At 40.4% G+C, this 21,075-nt stretch overlaps 1 protein-coding gene across 9 annotated transcripts in view; it reads left to right on the top strand.

Annotated features, from left to right (window-relative positions):
* LOC101167885 (voltage-dependent N-type calcium channel subunit alpha-1B) overlaps positions 1-21,075 on the top strand; it is a 222,730-nt gene that overhangs the window by 105,936 nt on the left and 95,719 nt on the right. For all 9 annotated transcript variants that reach the window (XM_023960536.1, XM_023960539.1, XM_023960540.1 and 6 more), the window contains exons 7-13: positions 4,946-5,049; positions 10,976-11,091; positions 11,166-11,255; positions 17,698-17,787; positions 19,797-20,018; positions 20,095-20,207; positions 20,286-20,398. In XM_023960536.1, coding sequence (XP_023816304.1) covers positions 4,946-5,049; positions 10,976-11,091; positions 11,166-11,255; positions 17,698-17,787; positions 19,797-20,018; positions 20,095-20,207; positions 20,286-20,398 — 848 coding nt within the window. The remainder of the gene's footprint in view (positions 1-4,945; positions 5,050-10,975; positions 11,092-11,165; positions 11,256-17,697; positions 17,788-19,796; positions 20,019-20,094; positions 20,208-20,285; positions 20,399-21,075) is intronic.

A 21,075-nucleotide genomic window follows, 5' to 3' on the forward strand; every position in this document is an offset into this window, starting at 1 on the left:
ACTTGACCTTTCACTGAACATGAAGACACTGTACTTGAAATGGCTGCAGCTGAACTTGGATCATGAAGATGACAGAGCAAAATGAAAACTTGTCAGAGGAAAGCTTTTTGTACATTGAAAGCCACAAACCTTTTTTGTTTTGTTTGTTTCACTTGACATCTTTTTGTGCCTTCAGTCACCCATAAAGAATGGCTGGTTTCTGAGGTCAGTACCAAAACAAGTAATCTTCAGACTTTAGAGGATGAGTTCCTGACTTTTGAGCATCTCAAGAAAGATTACACCGAGTGAAAATTGTTAAATTAGTAGATAAAAACAAAAAAACAGTTACATTTGTTACAACACAAATACAGATTTGCCTTATGGAAACACGACAAATTAAAAAAAAATTGCATTTATTGAAAAAATGTTTTTTTGCGCTTGGAAGAGGTGATTTTTGAGGCGTTTAGAAATTGACATATTTCGCAAAACTACAATGGAAACCATTTCCTAAATTGAAATGAGTCACGTAACCAACAACCAGATATCACTGGCTGCCTTGGGCACTGCACAGCGGGCGCCAGCAAAGATCACGTGTCATGCGGAATTGTTGGATGCACAGCTCCTCTGTAAAATCACCAACCACCATTTCTCAAAATGGCTTCATCCGTAGCCGCTCCCAGGTGTAGAGAGCTCGCTGCTCCATGGCCTGAATAAGACGCCGACATCATCTTTGATAGATGAAGATGAGTGCTACTGCCGTGACTGAAATTTTTATGTATCTGCTGTAAATCAAAGTTTTGTTCACATCCGTCGCTTCGTTTCTAAATGACACATCGTGTGAGTTGGTTTTATGTTCATTCGCATAATTATGATTTAACTGAAGCAGTGTGTTTCTTCAGTTAAAAAGATTAGAATTTCGATAAATTTTTGAGCATATGGGTTATGTATCTCCTGACTTATAACTGTATGGTGGTGTAGTGGTTAGCACTCCTTCCTCACAGTCAAAAAGGCTCCAATTCAAATCTCGGCTGGAAACTTTCCGTTTGGAGTTTGCATGATCTCCTTGTGCGTCATTCCAAAATCCAACAACATGCTTTGTAGGTTAAAAGGGGACTTTAAATTGACCCTACTAGTGCATTTGAATTACAATTATTTTTACTGAAACTTCCTTGAAAATAGAAATGACTTGAGTCACTAGATGACTTTTATAGAAGAAAGTCTGTCTCCGTTCGTTCAAATCTAAAATGGTTTCACGCAACAGATATAAACCAACTTACAGTCTGATTTAAGGAATATTTTCTGCTTCACAGAGTTGGTGTACTTTAACCAGATTATTAACTGAAGCATTTGAACCTGCAGTGTAGTAGTTTAGGACTTTTGAAGCTTGTTTTATCCACTTACTCAAAGATCTTCATAGCATTTGGGACACACATCAGTATAGTCTGCTTTTGCTCCTCTGATGCTTTTGCTGCACATCTGCTATTTGCTGGTCCTCTCAACACCCCTGCTTTTCAACAGTCTTCTGATATTTTTGTTGGTGTGAAGCATCAGAGACAGTTGTGGCAGAAAATATTGAAGGAAGGTTTTTTTTTTTACTAAAAAAGTACATGAAAAGAAACACCTGTCCAGGTGAAACTTTATTGGTTAATATTCTGATTAGTTTTGTAAATGTCTGTTGACACTAAAATCATTAAACATATATTTTTTTAAATTCTTTACAGACATTTGAAGAGGGGATTTTTTTTTTATTTCAAAGGTTACTTAGACATTAGTCTTAGATTGAGTAATATTCAGCATTACTTATCTGTACGCTGGCCGAGAGGTGCAAGACATGGTTATTCCCTTTACCTTAAGCTAAAACACGACAGCATAAGATGGAGATAAAATAACGAAAGCGAGCAGCTGCTAACGGAAAGAGAATACCTTGACGCAAAAACGTTATCTTTCAAAACATTGTTGTAATTTTTATTCCAGTAATACACTTTAGAAAAATGGTAAGGACTGTTTCATGTACAGCATTTTCACGACTATAGGGCGCGCTTCAAAGTCTTATATTTTGCCCAAAATGTATGGAGTGCCCTATGATGCGGTGCGCCTAATGTGTTGTTATGTGACTTTGGTAAAGAGGACGTAGTAGAGGACAGCATGAGAATGGTAGGGATGGCAGTGTGGACGTCAAAGAAGACACCCCCCTGAGTAATACAAAAGTGCAGGTAATTTATGTAATTTAAACCACAAGCTATCACACTTTTATTAAGACAGGCAGCGCCCGGTGAGTTACGCCACAATTTGTTAATGGAGTATAGATGCTTGGGCTAACGTGTGTTATGGGATGAGTGTGTGGAGTGCATATATGCGCAGCCAGTCCCCGTTTTGGAGTTGAGAAAAGTTTTTTAAAAAGTTCTTAAAGAACTAAGACTGGTTTTCTGGCTTAACACGCTCTGGAGGCTCGCAGGGTCCGAACAAGGGGGGTGAACCCCGGAGGAAGATCAGCCTTCGGCCCTGGAAAGAAGATCTCCACTGCCTTTTCCGACCACGGTCATAGGACAAACCAGGAAAGGTTCAATGCGTGTCGGCTTTCTTGGAGCTTTCGCAAAAGCCGGCATCATGTAAACTTACGATACAAAATGTAACAAATAAATAATAAATAATTAAAAAGCAAAAAAAAACTAAAAAGGGGTGGATAGATATCCCTCAAACGATTCATTTCACTAAATCTGACCCTTCATGGAAACGGTTTGGACTTAGCGTAGTCGGTCTCAGTTGAGTGTATGGTTGGAGTATTGTTGGAGGTTCCACCTTCCCTTTGAATCATCTGATATGCAAGTTTAGGAGGAGAGCTCTTTCAAACAGCTTTGATGGTAAAATCAAATCCTAACTAAAGCTTCGCTAACAATTAGTTAACTTTGTGGAGTCAGTGTGACAAATGCTTTATGGTGTTGATTTTTTTTTTAAATAAAGGCTTCGTTTGTTGAATGGCTGTATTTTCCAGTCAAGTTGGTGGTGAAAATGATCCAGTAGCTACTCTTATTCGGCTTACACCTGCAGGTGAAGAATACAAAAATGTTTCTGTCAGCTACTTGTTCAAACAAATTTTTAAAGTCCCAGGTTTTTTTGATCCATCCAATCTTTAGCTTCTGAAATGAATCTGCTGTGAGACTCATCAGCTTCTCATCCAGAAGAACACTGATCAATCCTCACTGACATTCAGCTGAGAAAGATCAGTGCAAAAGACGAGGACCATGAAATAACAACTCAACAATAAAACTTTAAAACATAAAATAGATCAAATGAAGCATAAAAGTGCTTTAATTCTTTCAGTAAAAAACATCTCAACCATTGGCTGGCAGCAAGGCAAAGGGCTGATTCCTGCATGTCTTTATTTAAAGCTTCAGCAGCTTATGACTCTGTAGGTCCATCCCTGCTTACAGGCCACCGTAGAAGGAACTGTATTAAATTCTGTCGTTCCTGTTTAGGTTCTCCATCAGTGCTTTCCTTGATGAGCTGCTTTACAGCTCACAAAATTAAACTTAGCCTGTTTTTTAACAGTCCATGAAGCATCACTAACCACCAGTGAATCTGTGCTCTCTGCTGTTTCTGCTGGTTCTTAGAGCAAACCAGCAAACGCTTTCTAAGAGCTTTTGTTGCTTTAGATTTGAAACTAAACATTAAATTGTCCATATTAAAAAAGACAACAAAAGTACTTTGATTCTAAAAGTTTTTCCCAAAGTGTCATGTAAACACGGCTTCTGGATCTCGGGTTATGAATCTCACTTCCTGTCCTAAAACAAGAACATCTGACTGTTTTGTTGCATAATGGAGGACATATTTTCTACACCTTTCATTCATTTTCTAAACCTGTTTGTCCCTTTTGGGGTCACAGGGCTGCCGGAGCCTATCCTGGCCACTCTTGGGCGAAAGTAACCGGACACCCTTGACAGGTCGCCAGTCTGTCTAAGGGCCAAAAATCACAAACCACATCATTCACACCTAGGGACAATTAGAGTAACCAATGAACTTATACAGCATGTTTTTGGATGGTGGGAGGAAGCTGGAGTCCCTGGAGAAAACCCACTCATGCATGGGGAGAACATACAAACTCCACACAGAAAAGGTCCCCCATTGGTGTTCTGTTTCAGGTCCCTCAGCTGGGATTTAAACCGGCAGCATACTTGTTGCATATTTACACCTGTCTTTAATAAAATATGTTTTTTTTAAACAAAACTTGAAGGTACAGTTCCGGCATTTGTTGATGCAGTTCATCAGGAAGTGACTAAATTCATTCCTACATAAATAAAACTGTCATAATTTCCCCCAAAGCAGAGACTTCTTGTATAGCAATAATGAAGATGTTTTTTTCTTTTTCTTTTAACAAGTTTCTGTTTTGCAGAGATACAGAAGTGAGGTCTGTGGTTTGTTTTTGGGAACTCAGCCAGATAAAACTTTAATTATGTTGTCAGAATGAACTGTTGCTGATCTCGCTCTAATAGAAGAAGTTGCAGAAGTCTTTCCACTGTCAGAACAGAAAAGTATGTCTGTGAGGCAGCAGAGAAAAGCTGGAGAAGTTATTATTCCTTGTATGCCCACGTTGACTCCTTCCAAAGTGAAAATCATTCAGGCAACCTTGATGCTTTCTCCAATTACTTCTCCCCACTTAAATTAAACATGCAATTTAAACTGTGGGAACAGGCTTGATTAAGTCATGTTTTTACTCGAGACTTTACTGATGATTTGTTTTGTTCAGCTTTGTGTGCAGCTGTTCTCAGTGGAGCATTTTTGAGAAACTGCCACACTCCAGGTGAAAATCACACAGGGATATTACTGATTTATTCATATGACATAATTCTTAAAAGGGTGTAGAACTTCATATGTATCCTTATGTGCTTTCCATACTTTAAGTTGAACCAAGTTAGACCACAACTCAGTACTCTTGTAATATTTCGCTTTGTTGTCTGTGTGATTTTAGACCAATGATGTGGTTGGAAACACGTGGAACTGGCTCTACTTCATCCCCCTCATCATCATCGGCTCCTTTTTCATGCTCAACCTGGTGCTCGGCGTCCTATCAGGGTAAGTTCATGCCAAAAAATAATAATAAACTACCCATTTTAACATTAATACTATTGACCAACTGTTACATTTAAGGAGGAGCACCCAGTGTTGGTAGCAGTGACAGGTAATGTTGTTGAACATAAATCTCTGTGTGGACATGATGGGGTTACATGTCCTCATTAGAAATGTGCTGCCTGGTTGGTTTTTGCTGTAAAAGTCAAAGTCAAAATCATCACACAGGTGAGCTCCAACATCCAGAACTGACAGACAAGCCGTCTATCTTTTTCAATCTTTCTTCATCTCGTTGACTTTCACTCACTTTATCCTCTGTGCTTCTGGCTCTGATGCTTGGGATTCTCACTAAGTGTCTGGGATCAGAAGGAGAAGCAGTTTTACTTCCACAGTCCTTTTTTATACATGTGAGTAATCCAAAAAGCTTTACAGAAACAATTAGAGATGTGAGTTCATCAAGAAGCTGCTTCCATCTGTGAGGAGCTGATGCTGATAAACTGTGATGGTTTTTGTAAAAGAGTTACATAAAGCTGAGTGTCATCTGCATAACTGTGGTATGAAATATAATTAGTTTGCGTGGTCTGACCCAGAGGGTACCTTCTGAAATGTAGAGGTCCAAATAACCATGAGGTACTTCATATTACAGTTTGGAGGGTCTCAGGGATCGGAAACAACACACAGTACAGACCAAAAGTTTGGACACACCTTTTCGTTCAAAGAGTTTTCTTTATTTTCATGACTATGAAAATTGTAGATTCACACTGCAGGCATTATAACTGTGAACTAACACATGTGGAATTATATACATAACAAAAAAGTGTTAAACAACTGAAAATATGACATATTCTGGGTTCTTCAAAGTAGCCACCTTTTTCTTTAAATGCTGCTTTGCATACTCTTGGCATTCTCTTGATGAGCTTCAAGAGGTAGTTAAGTGTCCCCTTTAGTATTAAGATCTGAGCCAACTGTGGACGACACTAGAAAATCCCACTCTCTACTTTAGCCTGTCATATAGGTTTTCATGATACCCCAAAAATTCAGGTCTAGCAGCACTAAAATTGATTTTTTTGCTGAGTCAGCATTGACATGAATGTAAAAGGGGTGTCCAAATCCAGGCTTTGAGGGCCATTGTCCTACATGTTTTCCTACCATCCTGCCATTGAAGCTCCTTATCGGCTTTACCCACCTGATCCAGGAAATCCACAGCAGATAAAGCAGGGTTTCTAAAACTAGCAGGTGGCCGGTCCTCGAGACCTGGATTTGGGCACCCTGAAGAAGTGCCATTTCGGTTTTTTGGTGTTCACCCTGACTGAAGTTTGTCTAAGAGGTTATTGGTGTTTAAAATGGTTTTCAGATGGACCTGAACAACTTGATAGGATAGGATAGGGAACTGGATATCATTATTGATCTTATAATAAAAGATGATTAGAACCGGTCCCGTAACTGTTAAACATGCGAGAATCCAGGCTGCTTCCCTTGTGCAGGCGTTCAACAACTGCACCTTGAAGCAAGTGGAAAAATAGAACCTTAATGGATGGAGCGAGCTCTTCACAATTTTTTAAAACATTTTTTAAAGAAATTTGTGAGTAAGGTGTTCAGGGAGCAGGTTGATCAGTTAATAGCTGAAACATATTGTGTCGCTGATTTCAGTATATTTGATATTTTAAGCAGATTATTCCTGCCAGGCTGCAGCTGAGGTCTGTTTACATTTGTGATGGATGATTGTATTGTTCGGATGTTTTGTATTTTTTCTGTAAAGGAAGAAAGTAAACTCAATGCACTTGTTATGAGATTAAAAAAATCAGCAGCTAACTGTGTTGGTATTAATGTAGTATCGTTTCAACAGCATAACACGAGATTCATTGATGTTGCAGTTGGTAATATTAGCAAAAACATGTCTATGAAGACTCTCATTCATCCACGTTGGTTACATTGTAGTAGGTTTAGGGGTTGTCATCTGGACTTGGTTTTAAAGTTAGAAGACGTTTCACCTCTTAATCAAGAGGCTTTGTCAATTCTGAATTAGCTGGTCGAAGAGCTGATATATATGCGCTCATGGGGGAGGAGTCAGACCTGAAACTGGATGCCATTGTCAACTTAGCCTCCATGGTTTCGGGTCGTTTAGAGTCCTTTGTCCTCAGCTGGGGGTTGGGGAGCCAGTGACTCCCTCCCCAACTGGTCATCTCTTTCAGCTATTAACGACCCAGGTGGAACTGGTTTGGTTTGTTTAGGTTTCAAAACACTGCCGTAGATAGCTGGAAGAATAAACCTGAGACCACCATTCTTATTAAGAGAAGGTTTATCCTTCTTGACAAAGATGGCTTCTTTCACTCCTCGCTCAAACCATCCTTTCTCTCTGGCTAGAATTCGGACTTCACTGTCCTCGAAAGAGTGGTTTGTGGCCTTCAGGTGGAGATGTACTGCAGACTCAGGTCCACTTGGGTTGGCTCTGCGATGTTGGTAAAGTCGCTTGTGTAGAGGTTGTTTGGTTTCTCCTATATACTCTTCATTGCAGTTCTCTTTTGCAGTGGATAGAGTACACAACATTACTCTGTTTGTAGCTGGGAATTTTGTCCTTTGGATGAACCAGTTTTTGTCTGAGAGTATTAACTGGTTTGAGATGAACTGGGATGTTATGTTGTTTGAAAATCCTTTTTAGTTTTTCCGACAAGCCTGAGATATAGGGAATTGAAATACTGTTCCGTTTCGGCTCTTGTTCCTTCTTGTTTTGTTTTCCTGCATGTTGGGATCTGGTGAATGCCCACTTTGGATATCCACAGGTTCGGAGGGCTTGGCAGATATGTTGCTCTTCTTTCCTCTTTCCGTCAGAGCTTGTGGGGACCTCCTGGGCTCTGTGTTGTAATGTCCTGATAACGCCTAGTTTGTGCTGTAAAGGGTGGTTTGAGTCAAATAACAGGTACTGATCTGTGTGAGTAGGCTTTCTCTACACTTCCACCTGGAGCTGTCTGTCTTCTCCAATGATCACAGCACAGTTTAGAAATGCTAGGGTGTTGTCCTTTGTGTCTTCCCTGGTGAAATTATGTTCTTGTCGACTGCGTTGATATGATCTGTGAAAGTCTCCACTTCCTGGATTTTGATCTTGACCCAAGTGTCATCCACATATCTGAACCAGTGGCTTGGAGTAGTACCTGGGAAAGAGTCCAGGGCTCTTCTCTCGACTTCTTCCATGTACAAATTGGCCACAATGGGCGAGATTAGAGAGCCCATAGCACAGCCGTGCCTCTGCCTGTAGAAGTTTCCCCTGAATTAGAAATATGTGGAGTTGAGGCACACTTCAACCAGCTAATTCAGAATTGACAAGGCCTCTTGGGTAAGAGGTGAAACGTCTTCCAACTTTAAAACCAAGACCAGATGACAACCCCTAAACCTACTACAATTAGCAAAAACAACACATCTGACTTTTTTCTTTAACTTAGAGGTCTAACAGCAAAGGTGTTCTGTATACTGATTACAATCAGTGAGATAATTGTTTTTACCATGCTCTAGCTACAGTTTTCAATACTTTCTCCCAGTGTTCGTCCACTGAGCTTTTCTACTGCAGGAGAGGAATCATCTTTCTCAGGTGCAATCATGTCATTTGGCTGCTGACGCCTACAGTAAAAGTCATCAGAAAAGCAACACAACCTAATGTTAAACTGGGTAAAAAACTCACAGGCTGAATAAAAACTGAGCTGTTGTAATTCAAATCATTCCTTTTAACAGCCACTTCTGTCTTTGGGCAGCAGAAAGAACCAGAACATCAGGGAAAACTCAGAAATGAACAGAGAGATCCATACATTAATTGGAAACCTCAACATCTTTGGTCAGGACCAGATTCAGTTTTAACCTCGAGTGTTTCAGAAACCAGTTTTGGCGTTAAACTTTCTCGCTTGGAATTTTACGGACAATTAGCCTCAGTCAGATGCACTCGCATGGGAGTTGCCTTGTGAGGTTTTGGGTTGTCTGTGCCCATGAAGGGTCATAGAGTGGGACGGCTGCGTCTGACGGGGGTGCAGTTGTGTTTTGCTGTTTCCTTGAGACTGTGACCTTCAGAGGAGATGTCATGTAAATGGAACATATTATTGTAAGTGTATCATAACTATATTGTGAATAATTTGTAAGAATAATGTAGATTACTCACACTTATGACATGTGGGTTAGGGTTGTGCCGATGGACGATACCATCATCCATCGTGATGGGTGAGTGACATCCCGATGGAGAGACACCATCGTGATGCCACGCCCCCGCCACGCTGCGAGTCGACACCATAAGCCACGGTTACATGTGAAAAATACCTTGACCGGATCAATGGTCGGATTAGAATCCAACCGTGTACATGGCTCCAGAAAAATGTTATCAGAATATAACAATCGTTGACATGGGTCACACTTTCGGTCGGAATAAATCATTCGCACATGCCCAGTAGGGTTTGAAAAACCGGAAGCGTATATCAGTTCCGCGAGTGGCTATTTTTTTCTCAAACTTTATTGAATGTAACAATTCAATACAAAACAATGTTGCCGAGCGGCTTTATACATTGATATGTCAGCTTGGTAATATACAAGACTGTCTTCTAAACGGGCTTTTAATAATGTTACGATTATTATGAAACGCCTGTTCGCTCATCGTTTTATTTTTAATCCGTGTGGTCATTGCTTTTTCTGTTTAAAAAACGGAGCCGGAAAGAAGCCAGAATTAGCAGTATGCTAACACGGGCTAACAACATTAGCTTTGGGTGGTGCTGCAATCTGCATCTTGGTTGCATGAAGTAAACATGTGGGAATAACATCAGCCTTTATTTAGTCGGGACACGACTCCAAACACAAATCCACGTGATTGTTTGAACGATTTCTAAGGACTGAGCGACCTTTCTGCTTTGAAGCTCACACACCGCCCCAAAGCACTGTGTGTGTGCTCACGATCCTCTGCTCAGACACACACTTTTAGACCCCGTTCTGAGTTCGGTAGCCCGTTCCCCTAGAGCTGCGGGACGGATCGCAGTCTTAAATCTCCCACACATACCGCTCATGTAACAAAGCACCCCCCCACTTCCACTCAAACACAAAGCTGTAAGTCCGCGCTCCGCCGGTCCACTTGACTAGTTAAGTGCGGGAGCGGACCATTTCTTTTTTTAGTTTGTTTGTTATTTTTTTTTGTTAAAGTCACTTCCCTCAGTTTATACTGGATAATCGCGGATGAGTCATTAGTTGGGAAATAAAATAAATAAAGTAATAAAGTAAAACAACGAATAGCAATTATATAAGACTGAAATATTAAAAATAGCCCCCCCCCCACGACGATATCATCGTCCATCCCGATGGTTGACAGCAAACATCGTCAACGGCCAATTTAAGGGACATCGCCCAACCCTAATGTGGGTGATGCTGTCGTATGGTGTCCTTACGCCACACTCTAGAGTCTGGTCAGTAGTAAGGGGCAAGTACTGACCTTGAGCAAATGCTGCACACATGGGGTGTGCAGCATTTAATAAATAAAATATAGGTAACTGGCAAATTTTTTGTTGGATAGTTTTTTTCTAGGATAGATGTCACATGTGGCTGTTAATATCAACATATTTAAAATACAGAGTAAGAGTGAGTTATTGGAAAATACTGTCCTATAATCGAACGTTACTCCAATTTTATGACATCATCAATAGTCGCTGGTCATCCACATTAGCGTGAAAAAGGCATTTCTCCTTTGCTGCACAGCGTGACGCGAATTACTATCGTGGTGGAGGGATGCAGAGCATTTCCCATTCAAAAACTATTTCGGACACACCTATCCCTCCAAATGCTCCTACGATTGGAGGGATAGGGAGAAGCCGGAAGGGTGGGAGAGGAATGCGGATTCAGCCTAAAAGTAGTATAAAAAAGTTTAATCAAGGCTCATTTGGTTGTTTACTCTGCTAAAAAATGTTTGTCTCAACAGAGAATTTGCCAAAGAGCGAGAGCGTGTGGAGAAGAGGCAGGAGTTCCTGAAGCTCCGTCGACAGCAGCAGATTGAGAGGGAGCTCACTGGATACTTGGAGTGGATCTGCAAAGCAGGTTAGCCTCTGAAATAAAGTTAGAAGCTTCAGAAAATATTACCAGGTGATGGAAAATCCTTGTTCTCTGTGCAGAAGAGGTTTTGCTGGAGGAGGAAGATGAGATTGCAGAGGAAAAGTCACCGCTGGACGGTGCCTGGTACAAGAGGAAACAGAATCTTTCAGGTGAAGGCGGGGGTGGGGGTTGGGGGATGTCTGTTTTTCCATGGTCCCGCACCAAAACAGGACCGGTTGTCATCCAACAGTATCCCAAAAAACTTCAGCCTCTCCATACTCCGATCATCTTTTGATCTTTTGCAAAAGCATTCCCAGTGGTCTTTTCATTATGATTTTGCCATTTTTAGCCAAAATCAAGAAGACTCTTATTTTCTAGGACACAGTTCCCATAGAGTGGTAGTAGCCCATTAGTATTTCACCCCTGAATAGTTGGCTGGACTATAGGTGAGGACATCGCCTGCTTCCTGACATCACTTTGTTTATCTAGGGCGGCCGTGGTGCAGTGGTAGGGTGGTCGACCTACGATCGGAATATTGCAGGCTTGATTCCCGCTCTGCCCGCCCATGCGTCGAAGTGTCCTTGGGCAATACCGCCGTTTTGCCTCTAGTGGAAGGCTGGCGCCGGTGTTCTGCAGCCACTATCAGTGTGTGACTGCATGGGTGAATGGGACTGTAACTGTAAAGCATGTTCAGCCTTCGAGGAAGGTAGAAAACCGCTGTTTTGTTTACACTGTCTCCTGGTAGCCTACAGCCTCTCACACCCCCAACTTAATATGCAACAAAAATGCAACCAAATTGGAGCTACCCAGCTGTACAGTTTTGGACAAAATGTCTTTCTCAGACGGGGAAAACAAAGACATACATGGATCTTTTTGTCTACAAATGGATGTATCATAATGGGGCGGAGCAGGGAGCTTGTGGCCTACAGATTGTTGCACCTACATCAGCATGAAGAATTGATGCCATCTGACTTTTTCGACCTCTAAATATTTTGTTATCCTTTTTGGGGTCACGGGGCTGCAAGGGCCTATCCCGACCTGGACAGGTCGCCAGTCTGTCAAAGGGCCAAGATCACCATGCACTCTCACATTCACAACTATGGACAATTTAGAGTGACCAATTAAACTATGAAGCATGTTTTTGGGTGGTGGGAGGAAACTGGAGTCCCCGTAGAAAACCCATGCATGCATGGGGAGAACATGCAAACTCCACATAGAAAGGTCTCCCATTGATGTCCTTGATGTACAGTTCTTGCTGTGAGGCAAGAGCGCTAACCACTGTGCCACCGTGCAGCCCCATAACAGGGTAAATCTTTTGATAAAAAACAACTGAAGCAGGAGACATTATGTGAAAGATTTGACATAGGGATAGAGAAAGTAAGAAGCTGCCGCGTGTTGTTAGCTTGATGCTCAAACTTAGCTCTTCATCAGCAGGTGTACAGACATTTGTAACGGCAGAGGTCACGGTCCCCTTTCATGTTTAGACCCGTCTGTGAAGGTCATGAATTGTCGCAGGTCTTCGTGGAGATGCTTTACTACTTCTGTAGTTCCCAGCAAGCAATTTTTTCTAAATACAGAAATCCAAGAACAGTCCAGCTGATCCAAACAGGATTGGGGTTTCAGGGGGGTATTTTAAATTTGGCACACTAAAGCACGATTTTTAAAATGAAATATTAGTTATTTTCACAGCTCCCTTATGCGGAAGTAAGACAACTCGATCTCTGAGGCATCGGTGCTGGTTGCTGGTTGGTCGCATTGCTGGTTTATAGTAAATTGCGAACACTTCACAACACTGCACTACCACAATTCAAAGAACATCGACAGGGTTAAATTTTTTTTTCAACAGCCACAACCCTGCTTGTTTTCCAACTTTAAACTCTTGACACCTATTGATGCAAATATATACTTTTTCATCAAATTACCTTAATGTAGCCTCTACTTAAAAACAAAAACATAAGGGAAACTAATGTTTCATTGCTGGAAATAAATTCAGGCATCAAGGGGTTACACCTTGTTGGTCTCTCTTGGTCAATATTTGGTGGATCTGTCTTTTCCTTGAGAAAATGCAAAGAAAAAGCTAGAAGAAATGGGCGACATTCATGTCATATGGAGAAATCCCACAAAGCAGCTGCAATATCAGTTTATGCTTTAGCTCTATTCCTTTTGTAATGGTGTATGAAATAAAACCCAGCTGGTCTAAGCAAAAGAGTGCGTCCCTGTTGGGTAAAGTGTGCTTCATTGATAGATATCATCTCTTTATCCTAAAGATTTTCAGAACAGACCGCCATAACTTCCATCTTTCAGATCTGAAACACACTACAACACATCTGACCCCGCTACATAAAGCCTTTCTCTTACGTGTCTTCAGTAAAAGAAACAGATGGAAGATGTTCGTCCTGAGTGTACTTCATCTACATTCACTCATGGAGTGAAACTCGTCCAGCAGTGTCTTTTTCCTTAAACTCTTTAGACTCCTTAGACTTTTCCTTGGAAGTGGGCGCTTGAACGTGTGTTGCCAAAAGCGGTGTGAAGGTAGTTTAAAACAGTGTGTTTAAGATATGGTTTTTTTCTTTCTGTTTATTTGATTCTATTAAAGACACTTTGATTAGAATGACGGCACCGCGACTTAACCGCAGCTTTAGCTCTGTTTTGGGAAAAGTCCCGCCCTTTCAACTGTCTCTGCCAATCATTCCTGGACCCCTAATCATACGTCATCAGTCTGACCAATCAGAAGTGGTTAAAGTCTTCACTTCCTTTTTCCGATTTAGCTCTTAAGTCTCTCAGTTCTAGCAAAAATACCAGCTAAAGCTCGTCTTTAGCGGTGTAGTATTCCGCGGGATCTGGTATCAGACCGTGGAACAAGTGAACAAAACAACGAAGCTCAGAGAAGCGAGTCTGTCTGGCATCGGCGTTAATTTTTGCACTGCATCTCCCTTGATGCATTGTGCCAAAATCAAAAACATAATCTCAAAGCGAGACCTGGAGATACTTATCCATGCATTTGTCTCCAGTAGGTTAGACTACTGTAACGGCCTGCTCACCGGCCTGTCCAAACGAGCTGTAAAACAGCTTCAGTACATCCAGAATGCTGCTGCTCGAGTCCTGACCAAAACCAGGAAGTATGATCACATTAGTCCTGTGCTCAGGTCTTTGCACTGGCTCCCTGTACCTCAAAGAATAGACTTCAAAGCAGCTCTGCTTGTGTACAAGTCTCTCCATGGCCACGCACCAAAGTACATCTCTGACATGTTAGTGCCATATGAACCATCTCGTACTCTGAGGACCTCAGGGACCGGCCTCCTGTTGATTCCCAGAGTCAGAACTAAACAAGGGGAATCAGCGTTTCAATATTCTGCAGCTAAAATCTGGAACAGCCTCCCTGAAGGCGTAAGACAGGCCTCTTCTGTGTTCATGTTCAAATCTAGACTTAAAACATGTTTAGCCGTGTATATGACTGAAAGGTCCTATCTGCACCTTTCTTTCCTTCCTTTCTTTTTAAATCTTTTTTTTTTTCTTCCTTTTCTTTTAAAGTAAATTTTATGTTGATTATTTCTATGATGTATTGTGATTTTAATGCACTTTTCTGTTTTGTGAAGCACCTTGAATTACTTTGTGTACGAATTGTGCTATACAAGTAAACTTGCCTTGCCTTGCCTTAAAGTGACAGCATCTCTTCGCTACAATGAGTCGTCCCTGTTAAATGTCTTGAAACCACAACGAACACACATCAAACAGTTTTTAAATCTTCTTGATGAAATCAGAGGTCAACAGTTTAGTTCTCCTTCAAAGTTTGTGTTTATTAACAACCAAACATCCCAGAGTTTGGTCCAAGTCATCTTTCTAACTGAAATACTTTTCTAATACTGGTCTGGATTGAAGGACAAATTCGCTTTCAGACTTCAGTCACTTTTGAAAAATGAAAAGTTAAGCTTAAATAGAAGTGATAACAACATTTAAGAAACAGGATTAAGGTGAAGTGACCAACAAACACAATAAAACTAGTTTCAAACAATCTAATCATCTAAAAAGAAATAAAACATTTTTGTAAAAGTTTTTATAGAATTCATTTTTGATTAAGACAAGAGAAAAACTAATAAAACTTCAACATGTTCATTTTTGTGTAGCTACAATAAACATAAATATATTGTTAGTTTTTTTGTGTAAAATGTATCAAACATGTTGTGACAATAACAGTGTTCAAAAATTACAGTTGCCTTTGCACCAACAACGGAAAAAAAAAAAGAATCACAATTTAGAAAGAATATATTTGTTTTTTTGTGAGGGTACATACAATTGCATGTTAATAAACTTCCAGGGTACAATTTCAAATAATTTAGTTGAAAACTAACTTAACTTTAAATACATTTCTTTGAAAAAACAGCTGCAACTTTCAGCTTTTTCTGCCACAATTATCACAAAAATGCCTGTGAGATTGTGGAGAGACTGTACATCAATGCAGACAATGAGTTTCTCCTTTTTAAATTTTTGAATGCTGGTTTGTCAAGGATAGAGTGGGCCTTGGCTCAAAAAAGGTTGAAAAACACAGGCTTAAAACAAAGGCCTTGAAAGATAACTTTAGGCCACTTTAGGTAGAACCTCCATTCTTGGAGAAGTTGTGAGATTGTCAACAAGTCGTTACGGGACGGACCATGCCCCCTGAAAAGTTGGTAGATCTGCCTGGCAGAGGGAAGCATCTGCTGAAACACAGCTGAGAGGTTATCATACTCAGAGAACCAAGAAGAACGCGTTCATGTCTACCTGAGTCTATACCGCAGCAGGGCTCTGTTCTTTCCATTCTATTTTCTTTCTTTTTTATTTAAGTTTATTTCATGAATTCAGTCTTTCAGGCCGGGGCATGAAGCTGCACTGTGACATTTTCAGTCACGCTCTGATTGGATAAACAAAAATCTCTCACCACATGCACACTCATAAATACACACTCTGTCATGCATCTGCCAGGAAACAGACACGCACACCCAATGATTCCAGACAGAAGCCAGCGGCTCAGTGTTTTCAATTAGTCACCGATGGAGGACTAAAACATTTGACTCCAAAGCTGCAGGAAAAATTAATCTGATTCTTTCAGAGTGGAACAGACATCTTTGGTCTTCCTGAGAGGAATGACAGGTCAGAGCAATAAAGAGAAATGTCAATCATGGGTGCCTGTTTTGTTGAATAGCATTTCAAACAGCGTCATTCTAAAATGCTTTTGCATCTTAGAAACTTAAGGAATGTTTAAGTGAGCTCTTGTATATTTAAGTAGCCAAACCTTGTCCTGTCTTGTAATTTATCCATGATAGAATGAAGTGTCTCCTCTACATTTTTCTTGTTGTTTTTTTGTGTGTGTGCAGATTTGTGTTCCAGCCCTGATTTCAAGCTGCAGGGCAGAGAAACAAAAACAAAAACAAAAAAAAGACAACGAGATTGATATCTGCAGTTTACAGTTTTCAAGTCAGGCTCATGATGACATGTGTTCTGTTTCCCGGAAAGGTTGTATATTCCACTAAAACAATTGTGGTCTTTTTTTCATCTATACTCTTTTGTGAGGAAGTGAACCCATGAATGATCTTGGTTTTTGTCTCAGTAATTCTGCAGCCTCAGGATTGCTTATCTTCTTTTCTGTGTCACATACAATAGAAGAAATAAGTACGGTACATGAGCCGCCCGTCCTCCCATCAATGGAAACAGTCAAGTAGCCCTGTGCAGAACCCCCACCCACCTAAATCATAATGCTTCCACTTCCGTACTTGACAGTTAGAACGGTGTTCTTGGGGACATTGGCAGCATTTCTCTTCCTCCAAACACGACGGGTTGAGTTGATGCAAAAGAGCTCAGTTTTGGTCTCATCTGACCACAAAACCTTCTCCCAATCACACTCTAATCGTGAAGCTGTTCATTGCTAAACTTCAAGGACGCCTGCAAATGTGTTTTCTTTGCAAGCTCTAAAAAATTGTTAAATGATTGTACAGTTTTCCAATGGTGTTCTTGGTAACTGTGGTTCCAGCTGCTTTGAGATCATCAACCAACTCCTGCCGTGTTGTTTTAGGCCGATTTCTCACCGTTCTCATGATCATGGAAACCCCACCAGGTCAGATCTGGTTTGGAGCTCCAGACCTAAAGTCCTCTTGACATCCAGCTTCTTGCTGATGGTTTTGGAGTTCATTCCGGTCTACAATCTTCTCCCTTAAATCCACTGAAAGCTCTTAAGTCTCATATTGGAGAGTTTGGAGTCTGACGGTTGGACCGATTTTGTAGACAGGTGTCTTTTCTACAGGGGATTGGTTTAAACAGGTGTCTTCAATTCAGGTGACAGTTTGATTAGGAGAGTCAAACTGTTCTGTGAGAATCAGAACTTCTAACGGTTACTAGGGGATCAAACACTTATTTTCCTCAATGAAATGTAAAAAAAAAATGTATACAAAGGGGATTTTTAATTTTTTTATGTGATTTCTTTCTCGCACACTGTTGAAATGAATCTAACATTAGGACTACGGATTGACAATTCCTTTTTTAGTCGGGCAAACCAACAAAATCAGAACGGTATAAAATACTAATTTCCTCCACTGTACTAGAAATCACGTTTCCTTCTCACGTCTGCCTTTCTCTCCACAGTTCTGAAGCGAGGCAAGATCAAGAAAGTTAAAAATGACTTAATGGGTGCGGAGGAGGGAGAGGATCCTTTCGCCGACATGTCCTCTGTTGGTAAATCTTTCATCTTTTTATCAACGGCCAGCAGCAGGTGACCTCTGATCTTCTCTTTGCAGTAACAACCTTCACAATAAAAGCCCCTGGGAAAGCCTGTCGTCGTTCACTCGCTTGTACCCAGACTGTCTGAGCGCTGTCTGTCAGATTATTGGGTCACATCACTTCATCCTAAAGATCTGAAGCCTGAAACGTTGGTGTCACACTGAGGATTTAAAATAAAGTACAATAAAGAAGTTCATTTAGCGAGCTGATTCGTGGGCTTTAAGCTGATTCCTGAAGTTTATCACCTTTAAAGCAAAGGAAATACAGAGTAATTAACTTTTAATTAGACTGTTCCACTCAGTCTGCACAGAGAATCACCTGCAGCATTTGGGGCTTTACGTTTTAATATGAGGTCACGCATGGTTTTACTTGTCTGTGGCACATTCAGGTGATATTTAAAGCCATGTTGGTTCCTTTAAATTACGAATGCAGCTTCTCTTTTACCGTCTCGACTTTAAGTACTGTTCCTCGTGAAGTACTGATAGAGTTGATGTCAGACTGTCTCCCACCTCGCTCCTTTAAGGCTTGATGGCTGCAATGAGTGAGGCAGTAGCTGCACTTTTACAATGAGCAGCTGCAGGTAAATAACAAGTGTTTATAGGGTTGTATGCTTGTTTTTATGACCCGGGGTAATCTTTGCTTTTAACAGCTTTATATTTGTGGTAGGCATGTTAACCACCATTTTCAAATTATGTTTCAGACAACAAGATACATTCACTTGTCTTTTTTTTTAACCTCTCCTATTTAAAGAAGTCAGCATATCAAAATAAAAATATTTCTTTCTTTTTTTTAATTTTTTATTAACTCAGTGGGGAAGCACAACATGTGCTAGGGGTTTTGAAACAATAGCATTTATTTGTATAAATAGAAGGAAAGCTCTAAACCTTTCCAAGTATAAGTATCACATTTCTTTACTCAGGATAAATTATTACATTTAAAGTAAAAAATTACGTTTAAAAATTGACTTTAAAAATAAACTTATGTTATGATCAAAAGTGACTGCAATGAGTCAATTAACAATTTGCTATATTTAAGATTTTCATTTATTTTATTTTTTTTATTCATTACAAACAAATGTGACATTTTTGATTGAATTTAAATCCTAAGAATGAAAAGGAGCAAATAGAACTATAAACGTTCCAAATTGAATCACGAAAGTCGGAGCTCAGACATTTTTCTCACATAACATGTAATTGGGGTGAAAAGGGTTCATTTTTTTAATTTCACTGTCAAGACTGTTCCATAAACAGAGCTTTCTATCAAAGAGCAGTCGGCCTCTCATTGGAAGATCGCAGGTTCTGTTGCCACCCTGCCCGCTCATGTGTTGAAGTGTCTTTGAGCAAGACACTGAACCCCCCATTGTTCCGTTGGGTTTATAGTTTGGTGCCAGGGTTCGACAGTGGAGCCGCCGTCAGTGTGTGAACGTGTGCATGAGACAGTGACTGTAAAACACTTTGGCCTTCAAAGAAGGTAGTAAAGCGCTATTTAAGTATACAGCATTTAGTATTTTGAATCTTGGTGTTTCAAAAACCTCCTTTCATTTCAGAGCATAACTACTTTTACTTTTGTAAATTTGTTTTGAAAGTTGGTAAGGATTTCTCCTGAGCCTATATAAGCTTTCAGAATATTAAACCTACTTGTTCATCAAATCTCTACAGGTTTAAATGGATACATACAGGGCTCTTTGTATACACTCTCATTTAGAATCCTTACTGCCTTGAAAGATTTCATGTAATCCATGGACACCAGTGAAGATCACAAATCATTGAAGCAAAAAAGTTCAGAGCACTGTCTAGTGGGTCTAGATGACCCAACTCCCAACGTTAAAGTGCCTAGGATAGCACAAGGGCTAAATAAGGAACAATCATTGAATTTTACATAATTGACAAAAAACGTTTTGCTTTAGATATTTGGGCTTCACCTTCAGCTGCAGAATAGTGGATAACTGCATGTTTCCCGTTTAGCTCCTCCCAGCTCTCCGTTTGGTCGGGCGAGTGTGAAAAGCAGCGGGAAGATGGACAGCTCCTCCTACTTCAGGCGTAAAGAGAAAAGGATCCGCTTCTTCATCCGCCGCATGGTGAAGGCCCAAAGTTTCTACTGGATCGTTCTGTGCTTGGTGGGCCTGAACACTCTTTGTGTGGCCATCGTCCACTACGACCAGCCCGAGTGGCTGACAAGAGCCCTCTGTGAGTCTGAAAACAGGAACCTGGCGTTTAGCACGGGAAGCAGCTTGTTTCGCTCACCTGTACCTGTCGTTCGCAGACACAACCGAGTTTGTCTTCTTGGGTTTGTTCCTGACTGAGATGACTCTGAAGATGTACGGCCTTGGAGCCAGAAACTACTTTCACTCCTCCTTCAACTGCTTTGACTTTGGGGTTAGTAAGCGGAGGCTTGGACATATAAAGCATGTGCTGTTTGCATGACATTGCTGTGCTCTTCACTGTGGTCTCCAGGTGATTGTGGGAAGCATCTTCGAGGTGATCTGGGACATCATTAAACCAGGAGCTTCGTTTGGCATCAGCGTGCTAAGGGCCCTTAGACTTCTCAGGATTTTTAAAGTCACCAAGTGAGTTTGTGCTGCAAAATTACAATACAACAGTTGCTATGTTAAACCTAATCTTTTGTTTAAAAACACATATTTTTCTTTATTGTTGAATGAAGATGCTAAACTATGAGGAAAAACGTAAACGTGCATGTTCCAGCTTTAAATATAGCACAAAATGCTACAATCACAGCTAAAACAACCTGGATAGATTTTAAATAATTGACTAAAGATGATACATTTACCAAGGTAAATTACCTGGTTTTTAAATTTGATTTAGTTAAAGTGTAACTGAAAAATTAAAAGTTTAATATTATAGTTGCATTTTTGTCGAGGTTCCTAGCTCTTGAAGAGCCCAACATTTAATACGTTTTCTCATGGTTTTTCATTTAGCACAATATGAAAGTGAAAGCATATAAACCACTAACAGAGCAAGAACATCCAGAGGGAGTTGAAACGTTCAAAACTAGAATGGCTGAAAAAGCTGAAAGCAGAGTTAAACGACCTAGAACGTACAGAAAAACTGGAGGATTGTTCAAACATATGGCGTTACACCATTCAGATTCAGTAAAACACCAAATTAATAAGAAAGATTAAAAAAACCTGATAAACAGAGGTATATTGAAAGGCCATAGGACCTCTATGATCCTGCTGGTTAGGCTGTTGGATAAGCGTTATCCAAGTGAAATGAAGAGTCTGTG

This window comes from Oryzias latipes, chromosome 12, assembly GCF_002234675.1.
Source record: "Oryzias latipes chromosome 12, ASM223467v1".
NCBI lineage: Eukaryota > Metazoa > Chordata > Actinopteri > Beloniformes > Adrianichthyidae > Oryzias > Oryzias latipes.